Source organism: Macaca thibetana, chromosome 2, assembly GCF_024542745.1.
Source record: "Macaca thibetana thibetana isolate TM-01 chromosome 2, ASM2454274v1, whole genome shotgun sequence".
NCBI classification, from domain to species: Eukaryota; Metazoa; Chordata; class Mammalia; order Primates; family Cercopithecidae; genus Macaca; species Macaca thibetana.
The window spans coordinates 79,493,887-79,513,513 of NC_065579.1; the positions used below are offsets into that span (position 1 = coordinate 79,493,887).

Consider the following 19,627-nt stretch of genomic DNA (forward strand, 5'->3'; position numbering starts at 1 on the left):
AGTATCGTAACTGGGGTTGGAACAAAGTGAGGTTACGAAGGGAGTGAAGGCTAGTGAAAAGGAGGTAGGACCAACAGACTTCGTGTCACGATGAGATTGAAGAATTGACAACACGTGAGCTGACAAGGCAGGAAGTGGTGGTCAGCAAGTTGGATTTGTGAAAATGAGATCATAGAGTGCAGACATTGGTAAGGACAGTGTCCAGGCCAGTGTATGACCATGAGAGTGTGGTACGTGGTTGCTAGAAGAAAAGAGGCTAAGGAAAAGAGAGTATCTCTATGTGGATATTGAAATTGCAAAGAATTAAGAGTTGTGTAAGAGTGAGTGATGATGACTCAGGAGATAAAAATCTTCAAAGAATGAGTGGTGATCTAGAAACGCCTTATATTATTCTTCTAGGGTTGGTGGTTCAAAAGCAAAGGGTGAAAAAGCACTGCTGCCTACGAGAGCTAAAATGCAAGTGATATCATTATGGGAGAACCAGGTTTCCATTAAAGCAAGAAGGGAAAGAAAATATTCTCAGAATAGGCCAGGGAAATTAATAACTCTTTCTTTAATAGTTATATCTAAGTGTGTGTCATCACAGGAGGAACAAAACAAAACAGAACAACAATGATTCTATGGAGACTTTCACTCCAAGCCAGACACCACTATATCTAGATGAATCTGTCCCTAAAATCCAAGGTTCTCAAATGGATGATCCGGAGTACTTTGGCTTCTTGTAGTTATATCAGACTTCTGCCAAAGATGAAGAATGTTTTCTTTGGTTGTTGGTTGTTGTAAGTGCCTAGTTTCTTTTGGATGTGAAATTCCTTGGGTCTTCCTGTCACTTTCACTCAGAAAGGTGAGGCCAGACTTGAGATGTACCCATATTAGAAAAAACAAAGCAAAGCAAAACAAAATGTAACCAAACAAAATAGGCCAAAAAATTATTTTACCATGTCCTATGTGTTCGATAAAATTAATATAAATTTACACCTGTAAACTACACATTTTTGTATTTTACTTTTCATGACTTAAAATAATCATGGTCAAAGATTATTCAAATATTTGCTAAATTGTAGGCATCAGTTCTATTTTAGTTATACCTTACTTCTAAAAATGGAATACACTAAAGGTCTAATGTGTGAATAATGGAAACCACTTATCAACACCTAAATAAATATTGCAGTTTTAATTTTAGCTACAATGCTAGATAAGTTCATTAGCTAAACAGAACTCTTGTACTGTGTTAAATGAAACATAGAATTTTACTGCTTAATACAAGCTTAAATTGTTGATATTTTTCTTGTTTTCATGAGAGTTCACAGTGATTGCTCTTAAATTCTCAATTACGGTGAAAAAAAAAAAGTGACCTTCAAGGCTGAACTATAAAATACTGTTTCTCCTTACTGCAAACAGTATAAATACGAAGGTCTCTGAAACCCAATTGCATTTTCAATGGTGTAATTTTTACCACTTGACAACCGGCCATCTTGCTTATTTATTACACTAGTTTACAGTAGCAGCAGACCGTTCTCAACCATTCTCACAACCACCAGAAAGAAGGATAATTTACCAGTGAATAATTTGTTTGGGTTGATTTATTGGATGGTTCTTGAAAGCTCATTTTGACTGAGTGACCTTGGCTCTTAATATTTGGTCAATGCCAAGCACATAATGGAGAATGAATATTTATTTGTGGTATATGGAGATATAGTGTAAATAGTGATGGATAAGATAGTCGATATACTTCAGATGTATTAATACTTGTGACAAAAAATAAATCCAATTTTCCTCTGGTATCCATGGAGAATTGGTTCTCAAATACCAAAATCCATGAATGTTCAAGTTCTTCATATAAAATGGTGTAGTATTTGCATATAACCTGTGCACATCCTCTAACACACTTGAGATCATCTCTAGATTACTTATAATATCTAACTCAATATAAATGCTATGGAAATAGTTGTTATACTGAATTGCTTAGGAAATAATGACAAGAAAAAACAGTCTGCATATGATAGTACAGAAACCATTTTTTTCACAAGTATTTTCAACCTACAGTTGCTAACTGTATGTCCAAAAACTGCATTTAGAGTGCAGTGATACTAGTTCGCAGGGGCAGAGGAAGGTATCAAAAACAAATAAAATACAACCCTACCCTTGAACCTTAGAGCAGACTAAAGAGTAAGTGCATAATAATCTTACTAAATTTGCTGTTTCTTACCTTATCCACTTCTTCATGTCTAAAACAGCACTTTAAAACAATTAATGTCTGTGTAATTCTGATGTTTCTTGCTTAATATATACTATATTTGTTCATCAGATTTCTTAAATGGCATTATCATAAAGACTTCATATGACCAAATAAAGTAAAAGTCATTTTCATTTGATCTAGCTATGTACGCATTTATTTAGTGCAAGCCAGACTCAGCAGGAAACATAATTTTGAACTGTGTGGCTTATTGCCACCTCCTGATTATCTCACTAAATGTAAAATAGTTGCTGGCAGCATTTCCTCCTGTTCTTTGAATAACTGACAATGAGAATTTGGTCTGACTTTTTTCTTTTTTTATTAGCTCTGATAATTCATTAGCATCAATCACTTCATTTTTGAAGAAAGGATAGTATTTCAAGGTGATGATCACACTAAGGAAAGCATTCTGTGTCCTGTTAGATTTGTAGTTTCAATTTTTAAGTGTCACTTGTTTTTTGTTTTTTTTTTAAACAGTTGCAAGTGATTGAGATCTATCTCATATGTTTTTTCTTTCTGAAAAATAAAAAGTGAGTTTCCCAACCAGCAAAATTAAGTTATACACTATATAGATTGCATGATTCTATTTCAATTTTGATTTAATTACTATCAATTCCAGCTCTGGACTGGCCAGTAGATAGTGAAGTACACTGGGTCCTCAATCCTGTCACCTCCCTCAGAAGTCCAAGGCAGCCTGACTAAAATCCAGACAGTTCCAATAAAAGATTTTGTTCCCATGGGAATTCTGCATCATGTTAGATTTCTAGCAGTTTGGCCTGAGCTGGCATTTCTAAAGCTTAGCTTTTTCATTTGACAAGGACTTCAACTCTAAAGCATTCAGTGAGAAGTATCTTATCTTGTTTGCTCAAATAAATAGAGAAATTTAATAAAAGGTTAGCCATCTATTGGGGGCAAGTGCCTAAAACTACATTTATTCTCAATCCCCATTACATTTTTATATAGATGGTTCCAGGAATTCTCTCAAATGCCAAAATCCATGAATGTTCAAGTTCTTCATAAACAATAGTGTAGGATTTGCATATGACCTGTGCACATCCTCTAACACACTTTAGATCATGTCTAGATTACTTATAATATCTAAAGCAATGTAAATGCTATGGAAATAGTTGGCATACTGATTTGGTAATCCACACTTAGTTCAAAAAAGTATTTGAGGCAGCTGGCTCTTTAAGTCTCATTGTCTCCCCATTGTCAGAGTATGTCTTCAAAACTAGTTTTTCTTTCTCACCATTTCTCTTTGAACTCATATTTTTTATCACCTAATGTCCCTTAATTATTATCGTAAGCACGTTGTTCCTTTTTCCCTTTTATTTATCTTCTGTCTCACAATTGGTTGCTATTCACATGGCTTCCCACTGTGATCATCATTTCCTTCTCCAATCTGAGTACTTCATCCAAATTCCTTTGAAGTTTTCTTCTGAGTTACCTACATTTTATATGTGACACTACATTGATTGAAATTGGTGAGTAACATTTTTCCAATTCTCCCATCATAATAGTGGCCTATTCTATTGTAACCTTTTTTTTCCTAAGGTGTATTTTTAGGATAAAACCTGTGCCCATGACAGAATAGTGCCATAATCCATTATGCTATGATTGTTGCCTCACTGGCACACTTTTAAAAATGTTTGTTGGTTTCTTTGTTTGTGTAAAGATACTTTTAATCTTACTTGTAACAGAACATAAAGTACCCTTGCCTTGATGTTGGTTAATTCTATTTAAGCCTTTTTTTCTTTTTCAGTTTCGTGTTGTAGCCAATATACAATTAGACTCACATGTGCTATTAAATACACAATTTCAACTTTCTGCCTCAGGAGAATGATAGGAAAAACTCCACCTAAATTTAATTCATTCAGGAATGTTTTTGCTCATATTTTTCCCAAGCAGCCGGTAGCCAGATCATGTAGTCACAAATAAAACACACTGACAACATAGGTCACAAAAGAGCCCATGATTATATTTCTGCAAAAAATGGACAGACAACTTAGGGAACCCACTGCATGCAATGAGTTGAAAGTCTTGCTAGATTTGCATCTGCATTGGCTGCCTGGATTATTGGATAATCTTTAGAATGCAGAAATATAATATGTTGCTTATTTTGTTTTAAAGTAACCAATCTAATCCTTCTAAACCTATCACTTTGGCATCTTTGCAATAAGATTTCTGTTTTATTCAGTTTAGCTACAATTACACATTGTTTTCTGGCATATTTCACCCTTAAATAATATCTTTTTATCTGTGCATTATAAAATCTATGTTAGATTATTTGAGTATCAATAGTGCAATCGCTCTCACATTTTTTCACTACCTGAGTTGTTTGTTTAACATCTTTAAATCACTAGCTGAGATGATTCATTGTGATTCATACTAAAAAAAGCAGCATGAAGAATAGAAAATGTATGATAAAAAGGACCACTGTTGACTCTGGCTGAAATCACATTGGCAATTTCTTTTCTTTTCTTTAGTGATACCACAAGGTATTTTTAAGATGACATTAGGTAACATACATTTTCCCCCCAAATAATCTTCTACTCTTTTAACCACTGTATTATGCAGAAAATAAATCATACTTTCTCTTGTCACTATAAATCAGTGAAGTCTAAGCTATGATTGTGCAATTGTTAGCACCTTTAAAACTGTGGTAAGCTCATCCACAGGATAATAGGTTCTGGGAAATACTATTAAAGAAAAAGGCTATGTTTGTTTGATACAAAAATGTTGTTTTAGAGGATGACCAGTACATTTCACTTTTAATTTAAAATAAAATTGAGTACACCTTTAAAAATACAGCCAAAAAAAAAAAAAAAAAAAAAAAAAAAAAAAAAAACAGAAAAATTGAAGTAAACTAAAATTTAAAACTTGTTGGAGTATGAAAGTCCAAAGAGATCATAATAATAAGCAGTAAAATCACTCTTTACAACAGGAAAATTATAGGCTGGGTGTGGTGGCTCATATCTGTAACTCCACCACTATAGGAGGCTGAGACAGGAGGATCACTTGAGGCTAGGAGTTCAAGATGAACCTGGACAAAAGAGTAAGACACCATCTTTGAAATAAAACTTTAAAAATTAGCTAGACATGGTTGTGCAAGCCTTTGGCTGTAGATACTTGGAAGGTTGAGGTAGAAGGATCTCTTGAGCTCAGGAGATCGACCCTGCAGTGAGCTGTGATTGTACTACTGTACTCCAGACTGGGAAACAGAGCCAGACCTGTCAAGAAAGAAAGGGAAGGGGAGGGAAGGGGTAGAGGGGGAGAGGAGGAGGGAGGGACAGGGGAGGGGGTGGATGGGGGAGGGGGAGGGGGATGGAGGGAGAGGGGAGGGAGAGAAGAGGGGAGGGGGAGGAGGAGGGAAAGGAAGGTTTTAAATTTTTCCAGGAGGTTGGGGAACAACTTAAATGCCCAGGAGTTTATGCTAAGTTGAAACTAATTGTCTTAGTTCATTTTGTGCTGCTAATAACAGAATACCCAAAACTGGGTAATTTATAAAGAGCAAAAATTTATTTCTCAGCATTTCGGAGGTTTGGAAGTCTAAGAGCAAGGAGCTGGCAGGTTCAGTGCCTGGTAAGGGCCCAGTTTCTGCTTGTAAGAAGGCTATATCCTTTGGAGGAGGGGAATACTGTTTCCAACATGGCAGAAGAGGGGAAAACAAAGAGAGAACCCACTCCTGAAAGCCACTTTCTAAAGGCATTAAACCCACCCATGAGAGCAGAGCCCCCAAGGCCTAATCACCTCTCAAAGGCTCCACCTTCCAGTGCCATTACACTGACAATTAATTTTCAACATAAGTTTTGGAGAGGACAAATTTATCCATAGCATGCATCAAGCTATTTACTACTTCAGGTAAAATGTAGTTTGTGCTGATCCCAGGTTCTGGTAGGTAGCAGCATGTGTAAATTCAGTAGATACGGTCATTACTGTAGTCAATGGCCTAACCCAGAAGTCTTAGAAGCTTTAAGTGGATAGTGGATAAGCCATTATGAAATGACTTTGAGCTTGTGACATGCTGTTGGAAGGTGTTTTAGGATACTGTAGCAAGGGTCTTCAGAAGGAATAAGATTTCTGGGAAGAAGTTTGTCACTTTAGAGGCTACTCCAAGAAGCTCCAGATACTGTGTTAAGTTCCTTGCATTTGTTATAATATTTTAACTTACTCTAGCTCAATGAGCTGAGCTGAGGATGAAGTCCAATTTAGAGATTAAGACACTGAGCCTCAGAAGAGTTTGTGTCTTAACCAGATGTATAATTAGTGGGAGAATTGGGGCTTGAATCTAGGTCCATCAGATTCCAAATCCCCTCAACCTCTCTGCTACACCACACTGCCTCATGAACTGTCTTGAGGGCAGGATGTTGCAGGATGATGGTTGGCTAGAAGGCAAAAGATTCCCTGAGTAGAAGGCATTTGTTTTCCCCAGAACATCTTAGAGTCTTTCCTGAATTGACTGGCCTAGATCTCAATATCTATTTTGATATCTATTGACTAACATTTATCTCTCTCTTCTTCTCTCCCTGCCTCCCTCTCTCCCTCCTTCCTTCTTTCTTCCTCTTTAATTAATATTAATACCTCTTACAATATCCAGCTCCATTCTTTCCATAACAAGCCAGAAAAATGGGAGGATTTGGGTTAGAGGTAGATTCATCCTCTAGAATAGTGAGGACTAAGGGATGAGGATGGAAAGACATTAATATTTTTTAAAAATGGAACACTCTCACTCAGCTGCTTTAATTGTAGATAATATTCCATAATTTTCAAGAGTTCATTTAAGATGTCCTGGATTTTCAGGCAGTTTCATGATCTATCTCTCAAGGTTTACTTCTTCCCTGGACACTTGTCAGATCATTCTTATACACAACGAGCTCTTCAGTCATCCTCATGTGTATTTATTTCATATGACACTTATTGTATAATTAGATGTATATGTACATTTGTATCCTAGATCAGGAATTTATTAAGGTTAAAAATTTAATCTTACATATCTTTCCTTCCTTCTCAATACTTTCAGAATAACATACAAAATAGGACTCAGTAAATACCTACTGAACACAGGTATTTTACTTTGAGATGAGGGGAAACAGAACAAATGCAAATTGTTTTTGTTTGAAATTTGTAAGTTCATTTCAGTTGTCACAAATAATATCAAGATAGTTTCAGTAGACAGTCAACTACATTGTATTATATTAAGCTTGATTTTTAATATTTGCAATAAATCAGCATGTTCTACCGTACTATAAAAATTTATTAATGGTTCACTTTTCACCAGGAGCAATGATCTAAAAGAATCACTTTTTAAAGTTCACTGTTTAATTCCTTTATCCTTTCTGTTATTTCTTTCCTTGTTCTTCAGAAGTTTGAGATAGCAGCCCATGGGGAAAAATGGCACTCAATTTATAAACACAGAAAAATAAAATTAGAAATCCTTATTAAAGTCTATATAAGGAGTAAAATAGAATATGATACATTGGGTTGGGGGGGAACAGGTTGAAGAAGTGATAAAGAGTAACATTTCTGAAGAAAAAAAAATCAGTAAAGTTGTTACAGTACTTTTTCCATGCCTTAAAAAAATGGGTTTGTAGTAACTTGTGTTTAGTTTGTGTTCTCTAATAACACAAACTTGTGTAAATAGTGATTTATACACTTAGAAACTTACATAATTATTTTCTCCAAGGAACCTGAAGGACAGTAGTGGTAAATAATTTATTCATGACCACACTGATAGCAATTAAGTAAACCAGACTGTAATCTATCTTTTGAATATCAAGTCCTTGGTCTGTAAACTCCATGTATATAATTTAAAAAATAATTGTATTAATCCTCTCTGAGAGAAATATCTAGTTTTCCATTAATTTTCTTTGTTCAAATGTACTTATTATTTTTTAAACCTGAACTGTGAAGAGCCTCAGTTTATCCTCTTTTCTCTGAAATTCACCATGCCTTAAGTAAAGTTTTATATAATCGCAGTTTTTATGGAGTTTTTGTAGGGCATATTTTATTCCAATTTAGTTTAATTTAACTTATCATCACACTAGCCTCTTTTCTTTTAAATATTTTTCTTTTATTTTGCAATTATAATGGATTTTTAGTAAGAAAATAAAGGAAATAGCATTTGTTGATGCTTATTATGCACCAAACATCTCCTTGAATGATTTTGTAGACATTGTTTAATATAATACATTCAAATAAAGACATCTCATAATTCAACATTCACTCAACAAATATATTAATAAATGACTACCATAAAACAGATATTGTGCTACAATCTAGGGATACAAAGAGAAATAAAATGTATTTTCTGATTATATAGGGTTCTTTCCAGTCAGAAAGAGTAGAGAGGGCAGATAAGGATCAAAATATTGCAGCTGCTATGATAAAAGTATGTAAGTTAATTATTCATTGATTAAATGGTACAACTGGCACTTTTAGGTGCTAGGGAAATGGCAGTGAATAAAAGACACAAACCTTTTCCTTAACAGAACCAATATTCTAGTAGGGATCCTAAGGAGCATAAAAGACCAATCATTTGGGGTCACAAAAACTTAAATAGGAAAGGTAACATTTCTTTCTGGTCTGATTTAAAAGAACAAGCAAGCTCTAATTGGCAGAGAAATGGCTACTAGAAATCTTTGGAGCATCATTTATATATCAAAATGATTGAGTGAACATTGAAGATAGAGCTACTTTTCAATTTGTAACCTCATACCCTTGAAGTAATGCATACGGTGTGTTGTGAGTGGCTAGTTTCCACTATCAGGGTCCTTTCTGTAGCCAGTCAGTTCCTAAAGCTGTCAGTTCTCTACGTCTGTACTACCATGAAAGGTAAATTCATTTAAAGGTAAGTAAGGTAGAATGGTACAATTTGTCTCACTTGATTCAGTAGTAATGTGTTCAATTCTGTAATGTACGTTAGATCAGAACAGATTTTTCTTTCTTAAATGGAAGACTCTCAAGGATGTCGAACTTGTTTTTTCTGTTGTTCAGTCTTTCTAGCGTAATCTAAATGTGCTGTATCCATCTTATTCTTTCCTTGTGCAGAGATATTCCCTGGAAGTTATCTATGCATTAACTTTGCTGAACCATCAAAATTTAGGACAAACTATTTTCATAAAATGGCATTGAGTAAGTTATTCAGGGGCTAGATTTTCTAGATGACCTAAAATACCCATTCTTGCAACCTCATTTTGTTGTGAAATCAAATGAGATAATTAATGAATGTGAAATGCACTTTGGAAACATCAAATGCCAAAACCTTGTGAACTCCTACAATTGATTTTATTCTTATTGTTAATTTCAGTGAACAGGGAGCTACATATTAGCCTCAAGCATTATTTCTCCTTCTACCACAATTTTCAACTAGATTGTGGAATATTGAAAATTAGCAAAAATGACTATGTTCTCTAAGAACATTTCATGTAATCCTACCTGTGAATCTCTTTGTAGCCCTTATGAAACTACTTATCTCTTTACATGCTTTTATTTGTTATCAGATTTTTTTTCTAAACATACTTTATTGAACCTACTTTGCTTATTTGGTAAACAATTATTGAATTTCAACACCATGCTGGGCACTAAAGACATTGAATTATAAAACAGTCTCCATCAAAGGAAGGAAGGTGAGAATAAAAAATTATCATTATTTTAGAAGTTGGTAGTTCTATGACAAACATATTTAATGTATCAGCTATACATATAACCTAGTTTTCCTTTTCTTAGCATATCACCTCTCTGTAATTTTTCTTAAATATGTATAGAATAATCTGAGTAGCATATTGAAATCAAGATTCTTGGCTCCGCCCCTAGAAAGAATCAATAGTTCTGGGAATCTGCATTTTCATAAGGACCAAGTCTAATGGGAACTGGTAACCCTTGGACTTTACTTAAGAGAGTCCTTTTGTGATGTTTCCCTTTTGCCCAGGACTTCTCCTAGTGAAGGCCTCAGGAGGCCTCCATTCATCACACCATCTGTCTGTCTCAATGTCATCCTTTCAAACTGCCAATTTAGGTTATCCAGCTCTACCTTCCTTCATTACCTTGACTTGAAGTGATCCTCTGTAGTGATGTGCCAGTCTTGTTGAAGTCAGTTGTACCTAGTCTCTGAGAATGATACCAGTAATTGTTGTCTCACTTAAAGGCTGATTCTAATGGTGAGATACCTAGAAGAAGATGCGAGGGAATGCCCCTCTCATGACATGGTGAGAGAATTTTTAAAGAAAGTCTTGAATCACATCAGCTGAGAAGTGCTTACCCATAGGGAAATACTGAACAAGTATTAATCATTTAATCCTCTATAAATAAATCTATGAAGCAGGTACTATTATTACATCATTGTTGCATTACTACATGAAGCAGGTACAATTATTATATTCGTTTCATAGATGAGGACACTGAGGCTCAATAACTTTACCAATATCACATAGATACTAAGTGGTAGAGCAGATGTAAACTCAAGTGGACTGGCTCTAGAGTTCAGTGGACAACTATACTAGTGTTGCCTTTCTCTTAGTCAAAGGTATATCCTGTGGAGCCTTTGCTACCATCATTCTTTTCAGAATGACTTTTAGTAAGTTATGCTAACAACTGGAAAAGAAAGAAAAACAAACACAAACCTCCAAAGTAAAACAAAACAATGCAAACACTACATAAAATAGTTTTTAGTGTATTCTTAGGTCAAAGATATATTTCAACCTCACATTTCAGGACATTTCTAATGAAAAAAAAAAAAGAACCCAATATACACATGACAACATATAGTAACATATCTCAGGTTCTCAAGAGAAAAGATCACAATTCAATTTTTATTTTCTTCCCTGAAATACAGTTTACTCTCTAGTGCACATAAATTTTTGAGTCAGAAAGATCAAACTTCTAATTCTGTCCTGTTATTTACTTGCTTGATAACCTATGACAATTTTCTGACCTTACTTAGTTCTCGTCTTCTATGAAATGTGACAAGCAAGTTTTGGTCAATATTAAAGACATAGTGCCTGGAATATAGCAATCCTTCAACAATCAGTACTGTACATATTTACCATTATTATTATTATGAGCAGTTATAAACTTAATTTAGTAGAATATAAAAACAAGTTTAGACAGAATGCTTTGGGTAAAATAAATATATTCTCAAAGTTTACTTGATACTGAATCTTTTTCCTTGGACAGGTAAAGTTCAAATACATATATCCTTGCTTTTGTCAAGTGACAAAAAAAAAAAAAAAAAAAAAAAAAAAGGAGAGAGAGAGAGAAGAGTCAACGACAATTTCCTCTTCCTTCTTCAGTGGTCTGTCTGGTTTATAACTTGGAGTCCTGATGGGAAAATGCTTAATTTGCTCCCGTGAGAATGTCTCTTCTGAGATGGGCTCATTTATCTTCACCAGGTGATCAACCCAACACTCATCAACTGTTAGCCATGGCGTCACGCCTGCGGGAGAGTGCTGAACTTTTTCAGTCTGATGAGATGCGACCTGCTAATGATCCCAAGGAGAGAGCATCCAACCGCATCCGGATGCTGAATGACATTCTCCAAGACATGGAGAAAAGCTTTCTGGTGAAGCAGGCGCCGCCAGGTTTTTATAGGTAGGATGCATGTCTCAAAAATTATATTTTTTTGCCCTAAATTAAATGTTTATGTTTAACTTTCAGATTATGTATCTTCTATGAACATAACAGTATTTAAAAAGAAACTATAAAGCAGTTACTCATTTGAGGAACTTCCCCCCGCAAAGAAAAATTAAACTGCAGAAATATAAAATAACAGAAACTTGGCTTAGCAGTAGCACAGAGAAAATGAGTAAGAATTGTCTTACATTAATTTCAATATGAGTCAAATGTGATATGGCCAATGAAAAAGCAAATAGAATTATAGGTTGCACTGAGAGAAATGTACTTTCTTGACGAGATCAGGGAATAGGTCCATGCTATTTTTTCCTATGAAGATCCCATCTAGATTAATGTATTTAATTCTGGAAACTACATTTTTATGTTGGCGTTCAATAAGTTTAATATTTAGGGGAAAGTGGGATTTAGACGGATATTGAAACAACTGAAGAATTAGGCTTGTTTGGTTGGAGAGTCACATGGAATGCTCTCTGAAAATATATTAACAATTATATGGAAGGGAGATTAGATACAGATTCAGAGAATACTATGAGTACAGTATGGCTTTGTTTTTGAAGTTCCTTATATAGTAGAAGATAAATGAAGAAAACATGAAGTTTAAAAGATTATGGTACCCATCACTCATCATAAAACCAAGTCATTAAAACCACAATGAGAAACCATCTTACACCAGTCAGAATGATTATTATTAAAAAGTCAAAAAATAACAGATGGTGAGAAAGCGGAGAAAAAGTAATGCTTATACACTACACTGTTGGTAGGAATGTAAATTAGTATAGCCTTTATATATACTTGGAAAACAGTATGAGATTCCTCAAACAACTAAAAATAGAATCACCTTTCAACCCAGAAAGCTAATTTCTGGATATCTACCCAAAGGAAAGTAATTTTTTATATCAAAAAGATACTTGCATTCATATGTTTATCACAGGACTAGTGACAATGGTGAAGTCATAGAATCAACCTGAGTGTCTATCAACATATGATTGGATTAAAAAATGTGGTATATGTACTCTATGGAATACTAAGCAGTCATCAAAAGGAATGAAATCATGTCTTTTGCAGCAACATGGATAGAGCTGGAGTCCATTATCCTAAGTGAAATAACTCTGAAACAGAAAATCAAATACCACATGTGCTCACACATAAGTTGGAGATCAATAATAGATACAGATGGATATACAGAGAGAAACAGACACTGGAAACTGCAAAAGAGGGAGACTTGAAAAGTCACATACTGGATACACTGTTCACTATTTGGGTGATGGGTACACTAGAAGCACAAACTTCACCATTACATAATACGTCCATGTAACAAACCGGCACATATACCTCCTGAATCTCTACACATTTTAGAAAAAGATTATGGCATATTTAAACAGTTTTTATTTAACTGATAATTCTATGAGACACGACATATAAATACATACTCTTCTGTTTAATATATACATATGTAATGTGTGTATATGACATATTTAGTATATGTATATGTGTATATATAGTATACATATGTATATATTTGTGTATATATATTTTATATATGTGTATATGTGGGTATGTGTATGTATGTATGTATAGTTTTATGTAGTGTGGAAGTCTAAATTTGTGGCCCTTTAAGACTGAAAGTTCTGGCCTAAACTCCTCCTACTCCATTCTTCCCCCAATATCTCTTTGCCTCCCGCTTCTTCTCATGATATACCCTGGTCTAGACATACTATGTATAAACAAAGGTTTTAACTAGGACTAAAGAATTGATGTACAGGTATAGAAATCTTCATTACATATGAGAAAAAAGTAAAAGAATAAATATTTTGCTATTATAAAATAGCAAAAGCCTTATCACTGCAGACATTAAACAATAGGCTGGGTGGCCCTAAGCACCTGAATATTTGGACCACATGAGGTTTAAGGTGCCCATTAGTACTAAAGTTCTGTGACCTCACACATCACTTAATCTTTCAACATCTTAATTTCTACATCTATAAAAGGAGATGGTGGAATGAGACTCCTTAATAATAAAAGATGTTTTTAAAGCCTGATATTTGATAATTTTCCTTTATGATTTTAAACTCATAAAGGTATGAGTTTAAAGATATGGTTAAGACACTTTGTAAGCTCCTTGTATTTTTTTAAGCATCAGGGACATAGCTGTCACCTTAAGTTACCTTCCCTGATGAGGTATATTCTAGTGGTGGGAATGGGGAAACAGAATGAACAAAGTAATTAAATAAATAAAATGATGCTAGATGTAATAATTGCTGAGGAGAAAAATCAAACCACATTTTAAAATCTAGCATTACTAAAAAGTCATAAAGTAGATAACTTAGGTTATATATATATATATATAGTAAATTATTCTATTTACTTTTAAGAAAAATTCAGAAATTATTACAAATTATATGGAAAGAACATAGTTTTGTATAATACAGTCAGCTTTCCCCATTTGTCTTTTTTGGCACTTGCACTGGAAACGGAAGACCCTTCTATGTTCTAAATTATACATCTGGTAAACTTTTTATTATCCTTTCAAAAATGTTTATGAACTCAATTTACTTGATCATGCATTTTGAGTAGAAAAGTAGATATTTGTCTGCCCCTGAGTTAAAAATGATTAAACATTTTTTTCCTGTTAGTAATGTAATTACCTATACCTTGTGTTCTCATTATGCAAGCCTCAAAGTATTGATTATAATAATGTGCTAACTCATATAACAAACTTTAGGAGTGAAAATTTTTGGTTCACTATTTTGAAATTGTGCTAAACTATTACTATAGTTATTGAAGGGATACATGTCTCCCGTTCTTTTCCTTAGCTCTATTAATTCATGTTAGTTTATTAATTTATATATATTAATTTATGTGTATATACATATATATACTATAACAGTGTAAATAGATTACTTTCATTTAGATGTATCTGACTGACCTTTATCTCAAAATTGTCACAAATTTGTACTTCATTTATAAAATACGTAACAAATCATCCTACTTCATGTTTTTTCTTGATAGCTAATTCACATTTCTAAAAATTACTGATGCAAACATTTCAAAATTACAATAGGATTTACACTCTCAATGGTTATAAGCACATTCTCAATGGGGAAGGAAATATTCAAAGTAAAAATTTGAGTTTAAGCAAATGAAAAGTAGATTGATTATTTATAGCGATAATTATATAGAGATAAAATGCAATTGTTAATAATATTGTACAAAAGAACATTTGGTAAACAGGGTTCAATTTCTTTTTAATGTTAAACAGTCTTTAGAGATGTTATTCACATAAGAATCTCACTCTTTAACCCATTGGACATACAGAATTCTCATCTAATACATAAGAAAGAAGTGAAAAATGATTTGCATTTTAAGAAAGTTCTTGACAGAACTTTACTGTATAAAGCCAAATACTTCATTTTGCATTTAGATCATGTCCCAAAAAATATCGTCTCAATAAAAGTGCCACTAAACATTGGAAAATATTATTTTTGGAATATGCAGAATAATATTCCCAATAATCTGGAAACAGAGGATTCAAAGATTTTGAATCCTATGATGTTGCATCTAAAGCTGGCTCCTCATTGAACGCTGCTCTGTGCAATACTGCTGGAAACTGGCAATATAAGATCCCTACCTTCAAGGAGCTTAATTTAATTCAAGAGCTAAAATACATAAATTATATATCAAATACAGGTACAGAATACTTACTCAAAGTACCCAATGAATACTACAGCCAAGAAGTACTTTTGTGATTCAGTGAAGAGAGAAAGTATTGTCTTGTGGTAGTCAAGAAATACATTTTTTTTTTTTTTTTTTTTTTTTGAGATGGAGTCTCGCTCTGTCGCTCAGGCTGGAGTGCAGTGACGGGATCTTGGCTCACCGCTACCTCTGCCTCCTGGGTTCAAACGATTCTCCTGCCTCAGCCTCCGGATTAGCTGGGATTACAGGCACATGCCACCATGCCTGGCTAATTTTTGTATTTTTAGTAGACACAGGGTTTCACCATGTTGGTCAGGCTGGTCTCAAACTCCTGACCTCGTGACCTGCCTGCTTTGGCCTCCCAAAGTGCTGGGATTCCAGGCATGAGCCACCATGCCCAGCCACAGAAGACTTTATAGGGAAAGAGAAAGATGTATATGGGCTTGAGGGAATGATAGTATGCCCATTAAATTAAGGTGCATTTCCAGGACGACAGTTTGAAGAAAGACACAAAGGAGAAGTTGTGTGTGGTGTGCTCAGGAGTGAAGTACAAAAGGTAGACTAGTTTGAATGGTCATTGGGTTCGTGGTTATGCAAAGGTAGGTAAGATCAAGTTGTGGAGTCCCTTAAATGTTCTGTTGAGAGGTTTGGGCTTTATTTTTCAAGGACACAAAAAAGCCATGGAGAAATATGTGTTGTTAGGAGGATTTATCTGGTGTTCCTGAGAGGGTGCACTGGAGTCAGGAGAGAGCAGAAAGCTTTAGGAAGAATATAGGAGTAGGAAAGGCATGGGGTGAAAAGAACATGAATTGACATGTTGGTGTCAGGAATGAAGAGCCAAGGGCCAATTTAGGAGGTGATGTTTAGGAAGAATTGGTTAATTTAGTGATTGTGTGGCTCTAAGAATCTCGTTGCAGGTTGATTTTAGAATTCCTCTAGGTCTAGGTGGGAAAACAGGATTGAGTACTGGAAAGGGCCTCTTCTCTGCCTCATTTATCTAGCCATTTAGGTAAAGCACTCTGTGTCTACATGTAATTATATGAAGATCTGTGGATAAAGATAATTTCTAAAGTCATTTCCAGCTCTACAGACTATTAACTCTCACAACCTCTGTTTTCAAGGGGCATCTAATTCTGAGTAAGGGGAGAGGGAAAGGGCACCAGGATAGACTGCAAAGCCATAAATGAAAAAGCTGTGAAGTACATTGGAAGTACTGAACTTGGTCAGTAGTGGGGAGCCAGCAAAACAATATCTATGTTCAGGGACCACGTCAGTGAAAGTATGTTGAAAATTACAAAGCGTCACGAAAATATCACTACTATCAAATTCGGCAGTGTAAAATTTGACTTGTTGCTCTTGAGTAGACAGGGGATTCTGTATTTTCTTAAGAATTCTAAATCTTCTATCTCATTCCTTCCTTTACTGTCATTCCAGTAGGCAGTGCTCTACCACTCCTGGGTACTGTGTGTGTCTGGAGAGATCTCTGGGCGTCTGCGTTTTGTCATTAGATCCTTTTTTGCTCCCTGTAGTTATTACTCCACAAAAGCAGAGCAAGGAGTCTGACCTGGTAAACCTGTGCATTCCCACTATAAGAAGCTTTTCTTAAACAAATTGATAGTCTTTATTTTTTAAAGCAGGTTTAGGCTTAGAAAATAATTGAGCAGAAAGTACGAAATTCTCGTATGACTCCTCAGCATCCCCTCTTCCTAGACACAGTTATCCCAATTGTTAAAATCTTGTGTTGGTATATTTGTTACTATGAGCCAATCTTGATACAACATTGGTGAATCAATATAGATACAAACTAAGATGAATAGTTTAATATCAGGGTTCGCTCTTTAGGTTGTATATTCTTTGGGCTTTGACAAATGTATAATAATATGTACCCACTGTTGCAGGGTCATATACAACAGTTTTAGTGCCCTAAAATCTCTTGTGCTCCACCTATTCATTCCTTCCTACTGAACCTCTGGCAACCACTGATCTTTTCACTGTCTCCATAGCTTTGCCTTTTCCAGAATGTCACATATTTGGAATAGTACAGCATGCAACCTTGTTGGATTGGCTTCTTTCACTTAGCAATATGCAGTGCATTTTCTCCATGTTCATTTCTTTTTATCACTGAGTAGTATTCCATTGTATAGCTATACCAGTTTGTTTATTCATTTATCTATTGAAGGGCATTTTTGTTGCTTTCAAGTTTTGGCAGTTGTGAATAAAGTGGCTATACATATTTTGGTGCAGGCTTTTTTGTGGGCATACATTTCAATTTATTTCAGCAGATACTAAAGTGTGCAATTGCTGGATAATGTGGTAAGCCTATGTTTAGTTTTGTAGGAAACTGCCAAACTGTCTTTCAAAGTTGCTGTACCATTTTTCATGCCCACCAATAATCAATGAAACTTTCTGTCGCTCCACATCTTCATCTGCATTTGTGTCAGTGTTTTGGATTTTAGCTACTCTTAATAGGTGTATGTTGATATTTCATTGTTGTTTGAATCCGCAGTTCCCCAATGGTATATGATGTTGTGCATCTTTTCATATGCTTATTTGCCATCTACATATTTTATTTGATGTGGTATCTGTTCAGCTCTTTTGCCCATTTTTAAAATTGAGGGGTTTTTTCTTATTGTTGAGTTTTCAGGCATATTTTTATACTTTGGACACCAGTCCTCCATTAGATACATGTTTTGCAAAAGATTTTCTCCCAGACTATGGCTTATCTTTTCACTCTCTTAACAGTGCCTTTTGCAGAGCAGAAGTTGTTAATTTTAATGAAATTTGAAAATTAAATTATAATTTTAATAAAATTCAGTTTACCAACTTTTCTTTCCTATGCTTTTTGTGTCATACTTCAAAAGTTATTGTCAAACCCAAGGTCACTCAGATTTTATCTTATATTATCTTCTAGAAGTTTTGTAGTATTGCATTTTACATTTAGTCCTATGATCCATTCTGAGTTAATTTTCATGAAAAGGATAAGGTCTGTGTTTCAATTCTTTTTTTTTTTTTTTTTTTTTGCATATAGATGTCCGGTTGTTCCAGCATTGTTTGTTAAGACTCCTTTCTCTGTTGAATTGCTTTTTGTCATACAATATAGTTTTAATATTGCTTTTTGTGATAAGCATCTCACTTGTTCACATTAGAATAGCTTTCAAAATTAAGAATACCAAATAACAATGATATTATAAGAGAGCACTGGACTTGGGATCTTTAAAAGTAGGAAGAGATTTGAGATGAAAATTTGTCTTTTTCTTCTTAAATGGTCTGCAGCAAGATAATTAGCATTTCTGAGCATCAGGTTTTCATCTCTAAAACAGATCTCAAAAGATTATTAATACTTCAGACTCTGATAATGTTCTCATTTCCAAAGCTCCCCCATATCACTATTAACCAAGGGAGACATATTTAAAAATTAAGTGACACCAGTTCTCTTTCCCCAGAATCACAGCAGTGAAGTATTTCCTTCACGTTTAATTTTCAATGTATTGTCCTTCCCTTTATTAAACCTTTGCTTATTGCTTGCCAATTGAGGGGTTGCAACATCTCATAGAAAATAGACTTTGAGGAGTGACATTATATATGCAGTTAAGAAAAGAGTAAAATATCTAAGTAGCACTAGCTTCTAAAATAAATCTTGGGTCTTTAAATGACAAACCTTTTCCAGTAGAAAAGACTTCTATTAAATCACTTTCTTTAGGCGTTTGGGGAGTACTGTTGTATAAGCATCATGGTCTTCTGGGGCATATTCTCCTACATGTTTTAAGTTTTGACATTTAAACTACTTTTTAGATTTTGGAACCAACCATTTTGTGGTTGCAATTTAATATCTTTTTAAAAAGTGCGTCTTCTTAGCTTATTTTAGCAAATTTCAGCAAGATTTCTAGCCTTCTCACAAATTACTCCAATGTTTAAGGGTATGAGTCCTTGAGGTTACTGTTGTGTCTCTATCTCCTTTCTTCACTCACCCATGCACTAGCTTACATAGTCTTAAAATGAGAGAGCAATAATTATTGCCCTCTCTTTTATTTAAAGTGATTGGACTAAGCTGAACAGAAAGAGAAAGATCTT

General features: G+C 34.5%; 1 protein-coding gene across 4 annotated transcripts in view; it reads left to right on the forward strand.

Annotated features, from left to right (window-relative positions):
• Positions 1-19,627, forward strand: part of NAALADL2 (N-acetylated alpha-linked acidic dipeptidase like 2) — a 1,132,125-nt gene that overhangs the window by 1,069,029 nt on the left and 43,469 nt on the right. For 3 of the 4 annotated variants that reach the window (XM_050780093.1, XM_050780092.1, XM_050780094.1), the window contains one exon: positions 11,623-11,821. In XM_050780093.1, the coding sequence (XP_050636050.1) occupies positions 11,623-11,821 (199 nt within the window). Of the gene's footprint in view, positions 1-11,622; positions 11,822-19,627 lie in introns of those variants that run through there. The other variant, XM_050780095.1, reaches the window with a different exon arrangement.